This window comes from Hyperoodon ampullatus (assembly GCF_949752795.1).
Source record: "Hyperoodon ampullatus genome assembly, chromosome: 3".
NCBI classification, from domain to species: Eukaryota; Metazoa; Chordata; class Mammalia; order Artiodactyla; family Ziphiidae; genus Hyperoodon; species Hyperoodon ampullatus.
The window spans coordinates 5,412,105-5,434,355 of record NC_136916.1 but is presented as its reverse complement, the minus strand read 5'-3'; the positions used below and the strand labels follow the sequence as shown (position 1 = coordinate 5,434,355).

General features: G+C 36.8%; 2 protein-coding genes across 4 annotated transcripts in view; both read right to left on the bottom strand.

Moving 5' to 3' along the window:
* The window catches only part of CUBN (cubilin), a 276,969-nt gene extending 275,777 nt beyond the window's left edge, over positions 1–1,192 (bottom strand). The window contains exons 1-2 of the mRNA XM_079700464.1: positions 1,046–1,192; positions 518–647 (exon numbers count right to left, since the gene is read on the bottom strand). Coding sequence (XP_079556590.1) covers positions 518–647; positions 1,046–1,158 — 243 coding nt within the window. The 5' untranslated portion in view covers positions 1,159–1,192. The remainder of the gene's footprint in view (positions 1–517; positions 648–1,045) is intronic.
* Positions 1,193–18,788: 17,596 nt separating this feature from the next.
* TRDMT1 (tRNA aspartic acid methyltransferase 1) overlaps positions 18,789–22,251 on the bottom strand; it is a gene marked incomplete at both ends in the record, with an annotated part of 64,308 nt that continues 60,845 nt past the window's right edge. For all 3 annotated transcript variants that reach the window (XM_079700212.1, XM_079700214.1, XM_079700215.1), the window contains one exon: positions 18,789–18,889. In XM_079700212.1, the coding sequence (XP_079556338.1) occupies positions 18,789–18,889 (101 nt within the window). The remainder of the gene's footprint in view (positions 18,890–22,251) is intronic.

The following is a 22,251-nucleotide window of genomic DNA, read 5'->3' as shown; positions in this document are numbered from 1 at the left end:
CACTATTTACAATAGCCAGGTCATGGAAGCAACCTAAATGCCCATTGACAGATGAATGGATAAAGATGTGGTACATATATACAATGGAATATTACTCAGCCATAAGAAGGAACAAAATTGGGTCATTTGTAGAGACGTGGATGGAGCTAGAGACTGTCATATAGAGTGAAGTATGTCAGAAAGAGAAAAACGAATGTTATATATTAACTCATATACGTGGAATCTATAAAAATGGTACAGATGAACTGGTTTTCAAGGCAGATATAGAGACACAGATGTAGAGAACAAACGTATGGACACCAAGGGGGGGAAAGTGGCAGGGGGTGGTGGTGGTGGTGTGATGAATTGGGAGATTGGGATTGACATGTATACATTGATGTGTATAAAATAGATAGCTAATAAGAACCTGCTGTATAAAAAATAATAATAAAATAAATTTAAAAAAACATAGGCCTGTTCAATCAAGTAACCATACACAAATATACAAAACTACTTCAATGCATTTCCAGTGTATTACCTGATGTAAACATTCACCAAGGTCTTCATCATTTAATTTAATTTTTCCCAGGGATCCAGTTCTAAATTCAATGTTTTGAGCTGCTCCAGTAAGAAACACTAAATTTCCTCTCTCTGCAGTCATTCGAGGCCTGCATAATCCAAGCCAGAGAATGTATCGGTAATTATGGCATATAGTTTTTAAGTCTAAAGAACAAAGTTTCTCAGCGAATAACTACAGACTGCATATACCTTTGCTTTGTGGTCAACTCAACCAAATTCTCCCTGCTCATCTGCCATTTCTTTCTTTGCAAATTTCCTGGAGATATCTCCTAGTAATTTTATGCTTGCCTAATTTGCAAAATGATAAATGAAAAGTTTGTGTATAAAAAGATACTTCCATACATCAATACAACTGTTTTTCCCTATCTGTTTTTAACATCATTGTTTTCCTCAAGAAAAATTACACCTTTGCTTACCTGGTTATTTGTGAAAACTGATGAGGAACCACCCTAGTCCATCAGCAGAAATAATCCATGTGTCTACTTACTGTTGGAGGTCAGTATTTCTTTTTTGTCTCTGCAGCGCAAGTCCTCCAGCTTCACCATATGATTCAGCAAATGTCAATAAAATAACCAAACTCCAAAGAAAAAGTGAGAACATCTTCCTCACCAACCTCCAAGGTTGTCAGGTAGGAGGGAGGCTGCTCTACCCAACTGAGTGTGGCAGTTTGGAGAAAGCAAACCAGGCAGATGTACTTTGACCAGTGGGATGTCCTACAGTTTTCAGATCTTCCTTCTTTGCCCTAGAAGGCTACATTATTTCTTCTTCCTGAGGGATGTAAATGATCTTAGATCTTCAGGACTCTTCAACTTGTGAGAGGTCAAAATCTACTTCTAAGTGATGCACAACTTAATCATTATCTGTTTGACCTTTGAAATGGTAAGAAATTACTTTGGAAACATCCACTAAAACAATTCTTGCTTAAGAAGTAGCCACCTTTCAACAAATGCTTCTGGGAAAATTGGATATCCACATGCAAAAGGATAAAGTTGGACCCTGACTTTATATTATATAGAAAAATTAACTCAAAATGAACCAAATACCTAAGTACAGGAGATAAAACCATAACATTCTTAGGAAAAAACATAGGGGGAAGCTTCATCACATTGGATTCCGCAATGATTTCTTTGATGTGACTCCAAGAGCACAAGGAACAAAAGAGAAAGAGAATAGATAAATTGGACTGCTTCAAAATGAAAAACTTTTGTATATTAAAGGACACTATCAACAGAGTGAAAAGGCAACTCAAAGAATGGGAAAAAAATTGCAAATCATATATATGAGAAGAGGTTAATATGCAGAATATGTAAAGAACTCCTACAACTCAACAGCAAAAAAACAAATAAACCAATTAAGAAATGGGCAAAGAAAATCGACATTTCTTCAGAGGAGATATTCAAATAGCCAAACAACACATGAAAAGATACCCAACATCACTAATCACCAGGGAAATACAAATCAGAACCACAATGCAACACCACTTCACACTCATAGGATGGCTACTATCAAACAAAAGCAGCAAATAGTATGTACTGGGTGAGGATGTGAAAAAATCGGAACCCTTGTACACTGTTGGTGAGCATGTAAAATGGTACAGGTACTGTAAAACAGTGGCAGTTGCTCAAAAAATTCAACATAGAATTGCCATATGATCCAGGAATTCTACTTCTGGGTATATAAACGAAAGAATGGAAAACAGGGACTGAAAGAGATATTTGTACAACTAAGTTCATAGCAGCATTACATGGAAGCAAGCCAAGTGTTCACTGACCAATATGAATGGAAAAACAAAATGTGTTGCATGCATATCATGGAATATTATTCAGCCTTAAGAAGGAAGGAAACTCTGACATAAGCTACAACGTGGATGAACCTTGAAGACATTAGGCTAAGTGAAATAAGCCAATCACAAAAGGGCAAATACTGCATGATTCCACTCATATGAAGAACCTAAAGACAGAAAGTAGAATGGTGGTTTCCAGAGATGTGGGGTGGGGAGAATGGTAAGTTATTGTTTAATGGGTACAGAGTTTCACTTTGGAAAGATGAAAAAAAGTTCTGGAGATAGATAGTGGTGATGGTTGCGCAACAGTGTGAAGGTATGTAATACCATTGAACTTAAAAATTACACCCTTAAATAGGCTCTGCAACTTGATATTATGGAGAGATGTAACACTGTTTTACACCTGCTCTATTCAACCACAAGAACAAAACTAGCAAAACTAGCTGGCAAGCTGCTATTTTCTTGAGGTGATACTGAAGTCAACTGATGAGTTTTTTGTTATTCTGTTATTCGTTTTAAGAAACAGGTGTCATACCACAATGTATTTCAAGTTGAATACATTTTTTTAAAGTTTCATTAGTTCAAGCTTTGTTTAAAAGCTTAACAGTTTGGTAAGGGGGGTGAAGGGAAATCTTGTCTTCGTGAAATATTTGTCAACTTTAAGAATAGGATAAAATAGGATGGGTTAGAATCCTCCAACACAAAGGGCAATTCTAACTCTGAGCTTTGAACATAACTATTTTCATGATTCTATTTTCTTAAAGGTTACTTGCACTCAGCAAATTTGTTAAGTGCAATAAAAGATGTTTCCAGCATGATTTCAATAAGAATTTATTTTTAAACAGAATTTTCCTGTGTTACTAATGTGTTTATTATTAAACAAAGTAAAGATAATTTCTCTGCTCCCAATCTAGCCATCCAATTCCTAATTGTCCCTCGTGCTAGAAGGAAAAGAAAGAAATATGCTTTCAAGGTCTGACTGACTTTGGAATGACAAGCTAGGGAATTTTATATCCAGCCCACCTGCTCAACTCTAGTTGAGATCAATAGACAAGTCAGACAGTCTGCACGTGATTCGGTGGAAGCAATGTAAAAATCAGTCTCTGTTTCCACACCATTATCACTCATCCTTTTTACCTGCCTTATTTGGAATTTCTTCAGCAAAGATAAATTAAGAGAGTTTTAGAATCCATGACCTCAGACTTAGAAGGTGAATATTCTCCTCTCTCCTTTTCCCAGAGTAAATGTTCTATTGACTTGAAATCCTGTCTTTCATTGGCTGGCAAAGCTCACATTTCCTCCCTAATTCAGAATGCATTCCACAAAGATTCTTCATGTGCCCTTTACATATTAGCCATTCTACAAAATGGTAGGAATACAAAGTGGAATACGTTGCAGATTTTCCCCTCCAAAGTCAGGTCTAGGGAAGATCATTCATGTGGGTTCAAAATCCAGCTCCATCACTTTCTGACCATGTGGCCCTGTTTCTTCATCAGCAGAAAGATAATAATAACAGCACTGAAAGTACACAAAATGTTTAACACATCCGGTCTTTGGCATTTGATAAGTGTCCACTAAATGTAAACTGCAGTTATCATGTAAATAAGTATAACCCTCCTTCCTCTTCTACACTTGAACTTGGGTTTCTTAAAGTAAGAAATGATAGAAGAATCCACAGTTGACTTAAAATCCATGGGCACCAGGAATATCAGGGGTGTCTAATCTCCCCTTTTATGGAAGAGGATTTCAGAACAGAGACATGCATTGAGGACTTTGAGTGAGGAAGGGGACATCTGACCTGCAGCTGGGGATGTGAGGCAAAAGTAAACTGATGTCTGAGAACCAGGCAAGGTGGTGCCAGGAAGCAAGGAAGAACTCCACACGGATGGGTGGAAAGCAAGATTAGATTTAAATCCTAGAGTCTCCAAGAGCAGGCAACCCAAAGGGAACAAACTCTTCCTCAAGATGGAGCTGAGAAAACAGAGAAAGGGAGGGTTTGCTCTAGGAGCTGCTCCATGGGAGGGGACCGAGTGTAAGAGTACACCTAAGAAAGCCGTTAATACACGTTTTTTTTTTTTGCATTCATTAAAATAATTAATTCAGAACACTAATAATATCCATGATATTTACACATCTTAAGTTTGTCAAGAGGTCTGTTGCACTCTGGGTTTCCAGCCTTTGGCATCTACAACAAAGTGCATGTCAATGTGTTTTGCTTTGTTGCAGATGTTACACATGGTGCGTGGAGTTAGGGTTTTCTCTGCTTCTCCATCTGCATGGGCAGCGTGTTACTAATCAATAATGCATGGCCTGCTGACCTCTGCTCCCAACCCTGCCCCCTGGTGTCACCTTCCTCCCTCCTCTCCCTCCCAGCTTCTTAGCTCTTCTTACAGAAGTATCAGCTCCCTTTTCTTCCTCCTTCCCTCCTTACAAAAAAGAATCAGAATTATCTTCTCCTTTCTTCCTTTAACTTTTCTAAGACCTCTTTGTACACCCCTTGCTTCTTCTGTACCATTCACTTCACCTCCTTTTTCTACTTGAATCCTCAGCTCCCACCATTTCTAATAATCCCCAGCACAATGCACAAATGAAATTCATGAGTGACTCATAGTTCAGAGAGGAAAATTCTGTGGTCATCAAAAGTATATATGAAAGTAAATTCCAGTATACTAGAAGTTCACATGAGGGGAATTGCTGGGTAAGAAGGCATCACTGTAATCAGAATGTTGATAAGGACCAAAAAACACAACAACAAAAGCAATAGAGAACAGAATTACCTCTGCCTGGGAAGGGCAATACAGGCTTCCCAAGAGCCAGCTGAGTCTTACAGAATGTATAGGAGTTCTCCAGGCAAAGTAGGGGGGTTGGGAGTCTCAGACAGAGAAAATGGCACATCCAAAGCTTTCCAATTACAAAAGAGCTAGACGTGGCTGCAACGGTGTGTGTTTGTGGGAGATGAAATTTTTTAAAGGGAAAGGAAGTCAGGTCCAGTAGGACCAGGAAATGTTATTTTAATGAGTTTAGATCTTATTTTATTTTTAAATAATGGAGACTTATGAGGGTATTTTAGATAGGAGGTCATGTTTGCATTTTACAAGCATCCCTGCAGAGCCAAGTCTCAGACCCAGAGGTAGTGAGGAAGTTGTGGTACAGCTAAGGTGTGACCTGCGGAGGCCTTGTTTGAGGCAGTGGCAGAGAGACCAGGAGACAGTGAGAGAGGTATTTAGGAAACAGGATCTACAGAAAAATAGGTCGGGGCAGTTAAGAGAGAGGAGGGAAGTGATGCTCAGGCTCCCTGCTTGAGAAATTGGAAGGATAGAGGTATCAATAACTGAATAAGACAGAATAATTAAGGGAAGGAGGTTCTGGAGAAAAGATAAGAGTTCAGATTTGGGTGCACAGAGATCTGAGGAATATTCACCTCCTCCCCACCCCGCCCCCGCCCTGCCCCGCTGCCTCAAGGCCCCACTCTGCAAATGGTTTAGATATCAGTGGTGGGTGTAGGGAAGATCCAGAGATGGCCTAGACCACAGCCTTGCTACTCAAAGTGTGGTCCATAGACCCAGCACAGACTTTACCCAGGAGCTTGTCAGAAATGCAAAAATCTCAGGTTCAACCTCAGACCTACAGAATCCACATCTACATTTTACAAAGACCCTCTCTTCCTGACCCAGGGGGTGAAGGCACGCTCACTCCAGAAGAGAGTCACATGGTCTCCACAAGTGCATCTGTACTTCTATTTTTCTATTTTTTCTTAGATTGGTCTTCTAATTTTCCATAACTTCCTTTTCTATTTCCTATTTCTTTATCTTCTTTTGTTCTACTGAGAAATTTTTGTTATTTATCTTTTAAAATGTATATTGATTTTTTAAATTTTTGGCATTATATTTTTAATTTCAAAAACTCATTCTTATTTTGTGTTGTAACATCTTCTCCTATTACTCTGAAAATATTATAGCTGCTTTTTGAAGTTTACTGCATGGTCTCTGTTTTCTCTAAGTTCTTCTTCTGTTTGCTTGTTTAGATCTTTCTATTTCATATCAGAGGCTCTCCTCAAATACCTATTTATCCTTATGTGTTCATTTAAATTTAAGAATAAGACACTAAAGATTGGATGATAAGCTCTGTGTGATGGACGGTGTTTGTAACTAGCAAACTTTATCATGGGTGGTTGAATGGCAAGCTGACAGTTCCATTGGGGGAACACCAACTGTCAATTTTTGAAGATATTTTTCCCCTGGGGACATAGAATTTCTTCAGAAAAAAAAATACACCAGTTTTCTACCTGGATAAGGAAAGTTTGCTGGAAATTTTAATGCTAAGTGTGTAGACTTTATTTAGCCCCTTGTTTTCCATCTTTTTTTTCCAAATTCTTGGAGAGCACCTCAATTCTGTATTAATATAATCCCTATAACTTATTTTATATACCAAGGTTTATTTTTCATTCCTACTAGTTTCATCTAAATCCCATGGTTTTACAGTCTTAATAAGCATTTACTGCAGACATAGGACATCCTCAACAATGAGGGAAATTCAAAGAAGTAAAAGTCACGACTTTCTCTGGCTTGCAATAAAGGCATATGTACAAATCTAGAGCGCTGTGATAAGGCAACATTATAAAGATGGGTAAGACACACGAGACAAAATGCATACTAACATGCTTTTAGGAAAACAGCATGAACCAAACTGAAAAAGAGGTCCTAAACCCAGTCTGGGCATACTGTAGTGGTTCTGCAAATCCAGGAGGGTCATTTTGGAGGGAGGTGGTTGGGTAAAGGTGGCAGCATTGATGAAGGGCCTTAAGTGGCCGGTTGAAGAATTTTGATTTAATTTTTTTATTTAATGGGGAGCTGCTCTTGTATCTTGAGTTAAATAATCCTTACGTGAAATTTCCAGTAGGCCAGCTGAACTTATCTGGAGGGCTGGATCAGTGTAGGAGTCATGAGAATAGGGAGAGAGGGTTGACATGAAGAGGTGCCTTGGAGGAAGAATGGCAAGATTCTCATACCCTGTATTCTAGCTCCCATCTCATTTTATAGCTTCAATGTGGCTTTGGTGATTTCTTTGGTCCCTTTTCATTTTCACATCAGTTTAAAACAGAATACTGTAGAATTAATCTGTGTTTTTAGTCATTAATGGAAACATCTGTGAATATAATGATCTCTCTCAACCTTCATGACACTTAACTCATTCTCTTTTTCAGGGAACTCACATTGCTTGAAAGGTACATTTACATATGCCAATTTTTGTGATTTTCTACCAAATGTCTGAACAATACAATATTGTTCCAATTGTCTATTCATTTTCATGAAGGATCACATAAAATAATTATGGAAATTGATGTAAGTTTAAAACTATTCATTTGCTCATTTCATGGAAAATGCATTATCTCCTAGTAAATTACCAAATCCACTACTGCGATAAACTGACCTTTTTGAATGCAATGTGGTCTTGACTCAGGGAACACAATCCAGACGTTTGTTCTCCATGCTCATTACTACAATGATTGCAATTATCCTTGAGTAGAATGAAAAAGCATTATGGGTTAATCATTACCATTTGAATAATTCAGGTTTGGCAGAGATTTTCCTGAGGAGGTAGATCTTGTTATTCATTATTGAGAGTTTGGAGGACTTTTTTGCTTTTCTTTTTCGGATTTTTTTTAAGTACAATAATCCTTACATAAACAAAGAGGATATAATCAGAAAATTCATATCCAGAGGGAGGAATGTAATAGAGGAACAGAGCTTCACATAAGGAACAGAGGTTGCTAATGGCATATATACAAACACACACACAGCGTCTGTGTACTGGGAAGTCTTGTGTCATTGAGACAGGGACTGGTTAAGGACAGAGCACACAGCAGAGGGCATACATTGCTAGAATTCATGGCTCCAAAAGCCAGGGGGGACACAATACAGCTTTCTCCACCTCCCACAGCTCAAGACCCCAGGACTCCAGCACTTCTGCTGGATGAATTCAAGCTTGATTTCCATGAAGGTGTGAAGTCATAAAGCGGAGGTTATCTTTGATGAAGACCATGGGTAAACCCACTTGACATCCCTTTCCAAGGCAACCTAAAAAGAACAGAATAAGTTTTCTACTCTGTGACTCCTAAAATTCCCTGAACAAGGCAATGAAGTGAAACATTTAGACACCTTTCATACTATAATCAAAGAAAATGCCAGGTTGTATTAACACAATCATGTAAGTGATTGTGGCCATGTAGGGGCAAATAGTTGCTACTCTAACCTTTTGAAAAGGGGGAAATGCATTTTTGTAACAGTATTTTGTATTTGATGAGAGGAAGAGAGCAACTGAAAATTCACCTGCGGAGATGCGGGGGAGGGAAGGAAGACGAGTTTAGGGATACCCTGAGAAAACCGTAATTCAAAAAGGGACATGCACCCCAATGTTCACTGCAGCTCTATTCACAATAGCCAGGACACGGAACCAACCCAAGTGTCCACCAACAGACGAATGGCTAAAGAAGATGTGGCACATATATAAGATGGAATATTACTCAGCCATAAAAAGAAACAAAACTGAGTTATTTGCAGTGAGGTGGATGGACCTAGAGACTGTCATACAGAGTGAAGTAAGTCAGAAAGAGAAAAACAAATACTGTATGCTAACACATATATATGGAATCTAAAAAAAAATGGTACTGATGAAGCTAGTTGCAGGGCAGGAATAGTGACGGAGACATAGAGAATGGACTTGAGGATACTGGGGGGGGGAAGGGTAAGCTGGGACAAAGTGAGAGAGTGGCATGGACATATATACACTACCAAACGTAAAATAGATAGCAAGTGGGAAGCAGCCGCATAGCACAGGGAGATCAGCTCAGTGCTGTGTGACCACCTAGAGGGGTGGGATAGGGAGGGTGGGAGGGAGATGCAAGAGGGAGAAGATATGGGGATATATGTATACATATAGCTGATTCACTTTGGTATACAGCAGAAACTAACCCACCATTGTAAAGTAATTATACTCCAATAAAGATCTATTAAAAAAATAAAGAGAAGGGTAAAATGAGGGGAAAAAAGAGAGTTTAGGGATACTTGGCAGCTACAGAACTGCCTCTTGTGGTGAACTTCTAATTGGAGAGATACAAATAGAAGCAGTTCACAGAGGCATCTTTATCTGGTGATGGGAGGCTTTGTTTCACTGATGTGATTGATGACAGGAGGAGTGTTTTAACAAGGATGATGCCTTACAAAGGGCCATCATTCCCAAGGGATGCATTAATTGAAGTGCCACACAGATCTGTGGGAACATATAAGGTGTTGTCATCAAGGGCAGGAAGAAGGCTGAGATGATCCCACTTCTCATTCTTACTCAGTGCCATTATTCTAAGATCTGTAAAAACCAAAGCCTTTGTTCCTTTGTATTTTTCTTTTTTAAAATAGCAGCTTGGGCTATATTTATTATAGAAGTACTACTAAATCAGGCTTTGCCAACAATTCCTAAACTGTGTTTAGAGAAGGCATAAACAATCCCCTAGGAGTTACACACAATTGTGGTATTAAATACTTTTCTTATAACATCTAATGTGCTATTCTTGTTTAGGTTGACAGATAATTATTCCAGCAATTCCCCAAGTCATGAAAGACATAATGATTCTGCTACAATACTCAGCATATTCATATTCAAGTCAGATTAATTGGACAATTATTTATTTGGTACCCCCTGATTGTCAGCATCTGAGAGAGGCACCGAGGAGACAGAACTGGGTAAGATACGGCCTTTGTCCTGGGGAGGAGATGGTATTATATGCCATCAGGATGCAAATGAAGTAGTGACTTGAAAGCTAGATTACCTATGGTAGAGGTGGAATAGAGTATTGGTTTTGATAGAAAGAATACCTTTAATTATAAAAGTAATATATTACATTGAATGGAATATTCAAAGACTGGCTTCTTTCACTTAGCATAATGTTTTCAAGGTTCATCTCTGTTGTAGCATGTTTCAGTACTGCACCCTTTTTTATGACTGAACCTATTGTACAGATACACACATTTTGTTTATTCATTCATCAACTGATGAACACAACAGTCATTTCCCTTTTTGGCTATTATGAATAATGTTGCTATGAACATTCATGTACAAGTTTGTGTGTGGATATGTTTTCAGTTCTCTTTGGAATATGCCTAGGAGCATACTTGTTGGGTCACATAGTAACACAATGTTTTGAGAAACTGGCAAACTGTTTGTCAAAGGAGCTGCTCGTTGCATATTTTACTGATTGGTTTCACAATCTTGTATTTCAGCATTGTCTTATTGTAACACATTTAATCTGCTTCCAGTTTCACTATGTTTAATATCTTCATTCCTATAAACTGCTGTCCTTTTAATTATATTATTAAGGCAGATTCCCATGGTGGGTCTTGTTTTTACCATCTTTTACTTTCAACCTACTTAAATCATTTAATTTGAAGCAGGTTTCTTATCAAAGTATATAATTAAATGATGTTTTTTAATCCACTCTACCAATCTCTGTATTTTAATCACTGTATTTTGACCAACTATATTTAAGACATTTATCGATCTGGTAGAGCTTGTGTGCCATTTAATCATTTTTGTTTGTTTCCTCTGCTTCACATTCCTCTCTCTTTTCTTGCTTTCCTGTGGGTTACTTAAATATTTCTTAGGATTCCATCTTGATTTATTTGTAGTGGTTTTGAGTGCATTTCTTTGCACAGTTTTTGCAGTGGCTGCTGTTCTGGGCCTAACAATATACTGTATGTACATGACTTATCACAGTTGACTGCTATCAGCAATTTACCACTTTAAGTGAAATGAAATCTCAGTTCCATTTAGGTTCCTTGAATTTCTCCACTTTTAAATATTACTGTCTTGAGCATTAGACGGTATTATAATTTTTGTTTCAATCATCAAATGTGATTTATAAAATTCATGAGAAGCACAGTTTATTGTAAGTGTCCATACTTCTGCTCTTTCCATTACTCTTTCTTCCTTCCTGATGCTCCAAGATGTCTTTTTTTATCATTTCATTTCTGTTTCAAGAACGTCCAAAAGCCATTCTTTATGGGTAGGTTTCCTAGCAACAAACACATTTAGTTTTGCTTCATTTGAGAATATCATTATTTCCCCTGCATTCCTGTGGGACAGCCTGGACACAGAACTTTCAGTTAACAGTTTCTTTCTTTCAGCACTTAAAAAATGTTGTGCCACCTCTTTCTAGCCCCCATGGTTTCTGATGAGAAATCTGCTGTCATTCAAATTGTGCTCTGCTATAGTAATGTGTCCCTTCTCTCTGGCTGCTTTTTTTTCTTTTAGTTTTCACATGTTTAATTATAAAGTGTCTTTGCATGGATTTCTTTTAGCCTATCCTGTTTGGGGTACACTCAGCTTCCTGAACCTGCATATTTATTCTTTGCTAAATTTGAGATGTTTTCATCCAGTATTTCTTTGCACATTCATCCAGCTCTATTCTTTTTTCTCCTCTACTTCTTGGACTCCAAATATATGAATGTTGGCTCTTTATCACTGTCTCACAGGTCACTGAGTCTCATTTTTCCCCAGTCTTCTCTTTGTTATTCAGATTTACTAATTCTATTGCTTATTTTCAAGTTCACTGATCCTATCATCTGTCATTTTCATTCTATTATAGAACACATCCAATGAGTTTTCCATTTTGGCTATTGTATTTTTCAGTTTTATAATTGCCTTTATTTCTTTAAAAAAAAAACTGGGACAAAAATGCACACCATAGTGGTTGTTTTTATCAATGTTAAAAAAAAAATCTTGGTTAACTATTTCCTTAGGGAGCCTTTCTATTTTTTGTTTCAAAAGAATTTGTAACTACTTGTTAAGGCATTTTTATGATGGCTGCTTTAAAATCTTTGTCAGATAAATCCAACACCTGGTTCATCCTGGAGGTGTCATCAGTTGGCTGTCTTTTCTTATTTGTTGTGATTTGCTTGGTTCTTGGTATGACAGGTGATTTTAGATTATATCCTGGATATTTCATCTATTATGTTAGAAGACTCTGGGTTCTGTTTTAATCTTTTATTTTAGTAGGCAGTCACTATGTTTACATTTATCCTGCAGGCCCTGGCCTACCTTTGGTCTATGATTCCAGTGGCAGTTTAAATTTCAGAGCCTTTGCAGTGTTAACTTGGTTTATCTGGTGCTGCTGGAGCTCAAAGTGGTCCTTGATGGTGTTACTTTAAGGGAAAGAACTTTTCTCCAAGACGAGTCGCCTGGTACCTCTAGGTTGGGGGAAGACAGCCTCCTGCCCATGGTGATGAAAACTTCTAGGTCAGACACTCCTGTGGCAGAATGCCCCTTGTCAGGGCTCCATGGTTGCTCAGTGTCTCTCAACAAGTAAGAGGAGCCTGGACCTGCCAGGGGAGTAATTCTTTCCCTGGACATTTGCCAGTGGGGATCCCTATACAATGCCCTTGAGGGTTGTATCAGACTCACCTGGTGTTGTCAGCAGGACCCCTGTTCCATCCTGGGCTCCCTTATGTTGCTAGCTTGGTCAGGAAACACCAAGCCTGGGCTACCTTCTTCTGTTGGGTGGGAGGTGATAAGACATCCTGTAACTATGTCCCCCCTCCAGTTTTGGGAGTACTTGGCTGGTTTGTTTTCTTCCTTACACCTTTCAGAGTTTTCTTTCTGATGTCTCTTGCATTATTTTATAATCATACTTATCCAGAATTGGTAATTGTACTTATCAGGAAGGAGCAGGAAAAATGAGTCTTCCCTCTTGTCTGGACAAGTCAGAACACAGGATTTTTAAAAATTTATATCTGCACAGCTTCCCCAAAAGCCAAAACCCCAAGTTCTATCCTAGAATTATTTTTTAAATCACATATTCCAAACTTGAGTAAATTTGCCTATTCCTCTGTTAATAGAGGAAGTAGCAATAACACCAATTAAAGTGACTTAAAGACACTTTAAATTCCAGTATGACAGCCTTTGGAATTTTCTATATCAATCCAGTATGGTGACTATATTCACTCATTTAACAAATATTTATTGAGTGCTTACTTTGCACCAGGTACTGTTTCAGTCACTGGGAAAGTAGCAGTAAAAAAAAAAAAAAAAAAAAAAATTAAATCCCTGCCCTCCTGGAAGTTTACATTCTCTAAACCATGGAATATTTTTCATTTTAAACCAATTCAAATTATAGCAACTATCAAGCTTATTGTCTATTCATCCATAGGATGAGTTCTCAAATAGCAAACTCAACTTTTATCTACTATACAAGGAGTATCACATTCCATTAGGTATTTTCAATCTTTTTTTGTGTGTAAAATTTAACTGTACTTGTGTAAGGAACTAGCTAAGTAGCTAAGTAAGCAAAATAACAACTATTTGAGTCAAAATTATATTTTCTGGGTGTCGTGGGCAAAAAAGTAGTTACAGAAAATGGTGAGATCTCTGAGGAAAATGACTTGGATGGTGAAGGGTAGAGAGATCTGAGGACTGCATCTTCAGGAACAGATAAAGTTCAGCTCCAAACCACTCTCTGTTCTCTCTTTAGACTCTTCTTTAGGTGATCTCATCTGACTATAGAGCCAGCTTGGCTAAATAAATATGTTCCATATTTACACACATAATTTAAATCTGCCCTGATATGAATAAAGATACAAAATAAAATACAGAGCAAATATTTGAAGTAAACAGTGAAACCATAGTATGTATAAGAAAATAAATGAGAACATCCTAGGGCTATAAAGAAGAGTTCTATCAGAAAAGTAACTTCTTATCTTCTAGTTTTTGTGACAATTTCTATCTAAATTCAGATTTGTAGAAAAAACAAGATTTTGGAAGCTTTAGGAATCAAGTATGGTATACTTGAGGGAGAGTTATAAGTGTTGGATGTAATTGAAAATAACACTCAGAACCTACGGTAAATATATAACAAATTTATTTGAGAACTTGGGGAATAAGAAGCCAAAAAAGTTCTTTACACATGCTCATATTTGTTAAACAAATAAATTTAAAAGGAATAAACTCAAAGATGAAGACAAAAATAGTAATGTAGTTTGGGTCGTGGTTGTGTAAGATTTTGAAGAGCATGAGTATTTCAGTGTAAAATGTTCTTAGAAATCAAGGAGAGAGGTCAGGAAAATGGATTAAAAAAAACAGCAACGAAGTTTCAAATTTTAGCAGCAAAGTGAACGAATAACAGGAGAGGAAAAATGGTAAAGAAAGACTGACCAGTATGATCTGAAGTTGAAGAACATATGTGGGATTCTTACTGCTCTTTAATAAAATATGCAAAGGAACTTTGCCAAGTGCAATATTATAGGCCTAACTAGACATCCTGGTGAGTATGATGAATGGAGAAAGAATAGGTTGGATTGGAGGTGGGTCAAAAAAGATGCATGTTAAGGTGATATGACAGTTGTATGTAGCACATTTTGACAGTAGAACCTGAGAAGAAGAGAATTCCAGTACAGGGATAGTTCCAAGCTGTCTTGAAAAATTATATAACCAGGTCAATCACTGTCTATAAGAAACTGCTGAAACCTACAACACTCACTCAATTTCAAAGCCCAAAGCTATTAGCAAGTCAGTTTACAACTGGTGGCCTCAAACAGTCATAGTTCCAAGTTGAAAACCAAATTATGAAAAGTTAACCTTTTCAACAACATAACCAACTCAGAAAAACATCCTTTAACTACTTTACCTATATGGGCTTAAAGATAGATTCTTATTGTGTTATCTTGGCTTATTTGGGAAGTTGTTGACTCTAACTTTTGATTTTAAATTATAAAGTTATCAAAACAAAACGAGCAACCAGAGCCACTTTAGTTTGGGTGCAGACACGGCAGCTGGCCCACAGAACGCATCCTTCAGTACATGCTTGAGACTGGCTCATATGGCAGATGCTTCTTTATTCTGTACTGCTAGAGCTAGAATCAAACCAGTTTCATTTGTGCTTAGCTTCACTCATCTATCCTCAAAAGCCTGCTACAATTTAATAACTTCTGACCCAAATTAGGTTGAGGTTAGAACAAAAGACAAACTGTGATTTTTGTTAAAGAATCTTGCCCAGTACCTCAAAAAAATAATTTAAGTGCTAGGTGCCCCCTCAACTTTCACAATCTCAACTACTGGTTTTGTCTCCTTAAAAGGCTCTGTCTTGTGAGGGGGAGCGAGTTGGCTGATAGTCAGTGGTATTTTCTCACTTTTCAAGGCACAGGGTGGTGCCTACTGTGCAGGTCTGATTTACTAGCCAGAACACAATGTTCAGGGGCCTCTGAACTTGCAGAGGGTCAGCTGATCCCTCAGTAACAGGGTGACTCACTGCCCCCACCATTTGGCTCTACTGCCTGCCACTAAGGATTAAGATGATCAAGCACTGGCTCTTTCTCCTATGACTACATAACTCTTCAAAATCATTTTCCAATATGATTCATTCTGTTTAAATTGATTTATCTCATGCATTATATTTAGGTATGGAAAACTTACTAAAAATATGAGTCAGGGTAATAAATAATTTATGATTATTTGGCAAACCATTTAAGAGAGCACAAGTAGGGGCTTCCCTGGTGGCGCAGTGGTTAAGAATCCGCCTGCCAATGCAGGGGGCATGGATTCGAGCCCTGGTCCAGGAGGATCCCACATGCTGTGGAGCAACTAAGCCTGTATACCACAACTACTGAGCCTGCGCTCTAGAGCCCACGAGCCACAACTACCGAAGCCCGCGCACCTAGAGTCCATGCTCCGCAACAAGAGAAGCCACGACAGTGAGAAGCCCGCCCCCCACAATGAAGAGTAGCCCCTGCTCGATGCAACTAGAGAAAGCCCATGCGCAGCCAAAAATAAATAAATTAAATAAATAATTATTTTAATTAAAAAAAGAAATAAAGGAGCACAAGTGATGCAAAGGGGAGAACAAAAAATCAGTTTCCTGTTAGAAATGGCAAAGATTTAATTATTGTTTTTTTAAAAGGAGAGCCTATATTTTTCAAACTGTTGAATAAGATTATAGTAAGTCCAAATGTCAGAATTTCCAAGATGTGTATATATGCTAGATACTCTGGTAAATATATCTTCATTAATGTGTGAATTTTGTGCTTGCTATTATATATAATTAATTAAGGGCAAGAATCACAATCTGCCCGTGGATGTGTTTCAATAATTTAAAATTTTTCACAAAGCTATATTTTATCTCCTAGTTTGTACGCACATGTCGCCACAGAGCCTTCATGTTACTGCCTGGTGCACTGTAACTCAACATATTTTGTTTTATGATTGCGCAGTGGGGCACAGGACACTTTAATTACAGCATAATCACAGTAAAACTCTGAACCTTCTTATTGGTAAGAATCTCTTCATCAGTGAGGAAAACAGAGAAAGTGTGCCAAAGTGATTTCAGATAGCTGTATACTATCATTTACGAGACTTGTACTAAGGTTTATCTTTTTTTTTTTTTGTGGTACGCGGGCCTCTCACTGTTGTGGCCTCTCCCGCTGCGGAGCACAGGCTCCGGACGCGCAGGCCCAGCAGCCATGGCTCACGGGCCCAGCCGCTCCGCGGCATATGGGATCCTCCCAGACCGGGGCACGAACCCGTATCCCCTGCATCGGCAGGCGGACTCTCAACCACTGCGCCACCAAGGAGGCCCTAAGGTTTATCTTTAAACACATACACAAAATGTAGACAGTGACAGTTGATACATATATGCATTGGTCTACAGCTTCCCTATTCCCATACTTATCTATGAGTTCTTCTGAAAAAATGGTGGTGGGGAATGATTGTTGTTTTTTTTTTAATTGTGATAAAATGCACATAACATAAAATTTGCCATTTAAACAATTTTCAAGCATGCAATTCGGTGCCATTAAGTACATTCACACTGTTGTGCAACCATCACCATTATCCACCTCCTGAACTTCTGCACCTACCCCAGAGACTCTACGCCCATTAAACATGAACTCCCATTTCCCTGGTCTCCTGAGCCCTGGGAACCACTAGTCTACTTTCTATCTCTATGAATTTGACTCTTGTACATACCTCATATAAATGGAATTATACAGACTTTGTCCTTTTGTGTCTGGTTTATTTCACTGAATATAATGTCTTCAAGGTTCATCCATGTTGTAACGTGTCAGAATTTCCTTCCTTTTTACAGCTGAATATCGTCAATAATGCTGCAATGAACATTGGTATACAAATATCTTAGTCCCTCTTTTCAATTCTTTTGGGTATATACCTAGAAGTGGAATTGCTTTATCATATGGTAATACTGTGTTTAATTTTTTTAAAGGGATTATCATCTATTTTCTATAGAGGCTGCACTATTTTACATTCCCATCAGTAATGGATAGGGTTCCAATTTTTTCATATCAGGATGATTGTTTTTTAAGAATAAAAATATGAATTAAAATTTTGTGACAAAATTTCTCATCTTATTTCTTTTCATTTCTCTTTTTGTCACTTGATTTTATCACCAAAATCAAAACCACAGGATTTATGATGCAAGATTTAGTCTGATTAGAGTCCTAATTCCAAGAAGTCTATGGAGAGGGAGAGTCAGAGAAAGTTAAAGTTATAAAAGTTAATTCACAGAATAGGTATGTGGAATGGGGTCAGAGGGCAGAGTTCCCTCCCTAAAATCTTAATGCTGTGCTACAATCCTTAGAACATCATGGCAAATTCAACTTACAAAAAGAAGCTGAAAAGGAAGACAAACGCAAGCTCTGAAGATAGCAAACTACAGGTAGGTATGTACAAATGAAAAAGGGACAGTGAGTTTTGTCTTTCAGAAGGAAGTAGAATTCAAGATAATTAGATAATGTGCACCTACATTTTCTATGGCATACCAATGGAGAGGTAATCAAGAATTAGGATTACTATTTCTGACATTTTCTTCAGACTGTTGTATAAGGTAAATGATGATAATTTGGTCTAATATATTATACACATTTGTTTAGATAAAATAAAGGAATGTTTAAAATATTGAAAGTAAAACATTCAATATTTTAAACAGGGTAAAATTAGAATCATCATTTTAGAAATAGGAAGGATTATTTAAAAAATGTAAAATGATAGATTCATAAAGCAACTCCTTTAATTAACATACACAATATAGTTTCTCAAGTTCATATAGTACACCTGTTATGACACTTTACAAAATATTCATGTAGACATTAAAATTCTAATGTTCCTAAATTTGTCTATACCATAATATTATAAAGGGAATATTTTACATATATATTTAACAATTTCATATAAAAAGATATTCTCCTAAAGCATAACAATAATTTTCACCTTATAAAACACAGTAATATAAACTTAAGGAAACAAAATGGCATTTTCCTGATAAATCCAAATTCTTATTAATGAGAGAAAAAGATAATTTAGTTGAATTTTGTCAAAATTAATTCAAAAAAGAATTTCAGAATTATTATCTGGATATAATGGAATACTGCCACCATCTTTCAGAGTTACTTAAAAATTATTCACATAGGATTTTGATTAGTTGAGCTACTACATGCACATTGAGACTATTTCCAAGCAGACGATAACGCTGTTTGACTGTTGTCTTCTCAGGAAATCCTAGAAAAGAAAGGTAACAATTTATAATACAATCACTTGTAATATTAACTTCCAGAGATAAAAGGATGTGTTCTTTAGTAAAAGCAGCATGGTTATTTACATAAATAAGTCCCTAAGGTCTCCATGAAGTTCAATTAACAAATGAGAATTTGGAGCCAAAAATATTATATAACATTTCATTGCTTATACAATGTGATATTATCATATCACATATCATATTTGCACAGTACACACACGTACACACATAACATCCACAGAACCAATAGAAATCTGAGCACTAGTACACTTTGGGAAAAGCAGTGGCTACCATTATTTCAGTTACTTAATAACAGCCTTCAGGAGACAGAATTCACATACTATAAAATGCAGTTTTTCTTTTAAAGGGAGACTATTTATTTATTTATTTATTTATCCATTCATTCATTCATTCATTTATGACTATGCTGCATGGCTTGTGGGATCTTAGTTCCCCAGCCAGGGACTGAACCTGGGCCCTTGGCAGTGAGAACGAGGAGTCCTAACTGCTGGACCACTGGAGAATTCCCTAAAATGCACCTTTTTAAAGGGTACAATTCAGTGGTTTTTAGTATAGTTGCAGAGTTTTGCATACATCCCCACTATTTAATGTCAGAACAGTTTCATCACCTAGAAAGAAAGCTGGCCCACAGCTAACATCATACTCAATAATGAAAGCTAAAAATTTTCCTCTAAGATCAGGAACGAGACGAAGATACCCACTCTTGCCACTTTTATTCAACATGGTATTAGAAGTCCTAGCCAGAATAATTAGGCAAGAAAATAAATAAAAGGAATCTAAATTGGAAAGGAAGAAGTAGAACTATCACCATCTGCAAATTACATGACATTATACATAGAAAACCCTAAAGACTTCATCAAAACGTGGTTAGAATAAATGAATTAAGTTGCAGTATACAAAATCAATATATAGAAGTCTGCTGATTTCTGTACATTAACAACAAACTATCAGAAAGAGAAAATAAGACAACAATCCCATTTACAGTTGCATCAAAAAGAATAAAATACCGAGGAATAAACTTAACCATTGATGAAAAAAATTGAAGACACAAATAAAGGTACTCCATGCTCATGAACTGGAAGAATTAATATTGTTAAAATGTCTATATTATCCAAAGCAACCTACAGATTTAATGCAATCCCTATCAAAATTCCAATGGCATTTTTCACAGAAATAGAAACCACATCCTAAAATTCCTATGGAATCACAAAAGATCCCAAGTAGCCAAAGCAACCTTGAGGGAGAAGAACCAAGCTGCAGGCATCATGATGCTCCCTGACCTCAGACTATATTACAAAGCTAAAGTAATCAAAACAGTATGACATTAGCATAAAAAGACACAGAAATCAAAGGAACAGAATAGACAGCCCAGAAATAAACCCACACATATGTGGTTAATTAATTTATGACAGGGAGCTGAGAATATACAATGGGGAAAGGAAAGTCTCTTAAATAAATGGTGTTGGGAAAATTGGACAGATACATGCAAAAGAATGAAACTGTACCACTATTTTACACCATACACAAAAATTAACTCCAAATGAATTAAACACCTGAATGTAAGACCTGAAACCATAAAACTCCTAGAAGAAAACATAAGTGGTAAATTCCTTGACATCAGTCTTGTCCATGGTTTTTTGGATTTGACTGTAAAAGTAAAGGCAACAAAAGCAAAAATAAACAACTGAGACTACATCAAACTAAAAAACTTCTGCACAGCAAAGGAAATGATGAGCAAAATGAAAAGGCAATCTACTGAACAGGAGAAAATATTTGCAAATCATATATCTGATAAGGGTTTAGTACCCAAATTATATAATGAAGTCATAAAATTCAACAGCAAAACAATAAATAATCAGATTAAAAAATGGGCAGAGGACTTGAATAAAAATTTTTCCAAAGAAGACATACAGATGGCCAATAGGCACATGAAAAGATGCTCAACATCACTAATCATCAGGGAAATGCAAATCAAAACCACAATGAGATATTACTTCACATCTGTTATAATGGCTATTATCCAAAAGACAAGAACTAACAAGAGCTGGAAGGAACATGGAGAAAAGGGAACTCTTATGCACTGATGGTGAGAATTTAAATTGGTGCGGCCACTATGGAAAACAGTATGGAAGTTCCTCAAAAAATTAAAAATAGAACAATCATATAATCCACCAATTCCACGCTGGGTATTTATCCAATGAAAACAAAAATACTAATTAGAAAAGATACATCCACCCCCATGTTCATTGCAGCATTATTTACAACAGACAAGATATGGAAACAACCTAAGGGTCCATTGATGGGTAAATGAAAAAAGAAAATACACACACACATACACACACCATGGAATATTACCCAGCCATAAAAAAGAATGAAATGGACCTTGAGGGCATTATACCAAGCGAAGTCAGAGAGACAAATACTGTATGATCTCACTTATATGTGGAATCTAAAAACCAAAGCAAGCAAACAAACAAATTTAAAAAACCAAGGTCACAGATACAGAAAACAGATTGGTGGTTGTATGGGTGGGGGAAAAATGGGTGAAATGGGTCAAAAGGTACAAACTGCCAGTTATAAAAATAAATAAGTCCTGGGGATATATAATGTAGAGCATGGTGACTATAGTTAGTAATACTGTATTGCATATCTGAAAATTGCTAGGAGCGATCTTAAAAGTCCTCATCATAAGAAAAAAAAATTTTGTAACGATGTATGGTAATGGATATTAACTAGATTTATTGTGGTGGGTGATCATTTTGCAATGTATACAAATGTTGAATCATTATGTTGTAATGTTGTACATCTGAAACTAATACAATGTTATATGTTAATTATATACTTCAATACAAATTTTTTTTAAAAAGAATGCTGGCACCCATTAGCAGTCACTCTCCATGTCCCCTCCCTGCCCCTCAACTACTGATCTACTTTCTGTTCTAGATATTGCCTATTCTGAACACTTCATACAAATGGAACCACACAATATGTTGTCTTTTGTCTCCGGCTGCTTTCGTGTAGTGCTTTCAAGGTTCATTCATGTTGATTCTGGAATATTTTTTAAAAGCAAAGTATTCTATGTTTAATATCTTGGTCCTTATAATAACATTATGTATTAACAATATTATGTATGTTGTATAATATGACTATAAAATATAGTGTAACTCAAACATCAAGCACATCAGTAAAAATTATCTGATCCGAGGGAAAAAAAGGCTCATTCATGTTATAACATGTACCAATAGTTCATTCCTCTCTCTGTCTGAATAATATTCTATCTTATGGATATACCACATTTTATTTATTCATTCATTCATTAATAGAC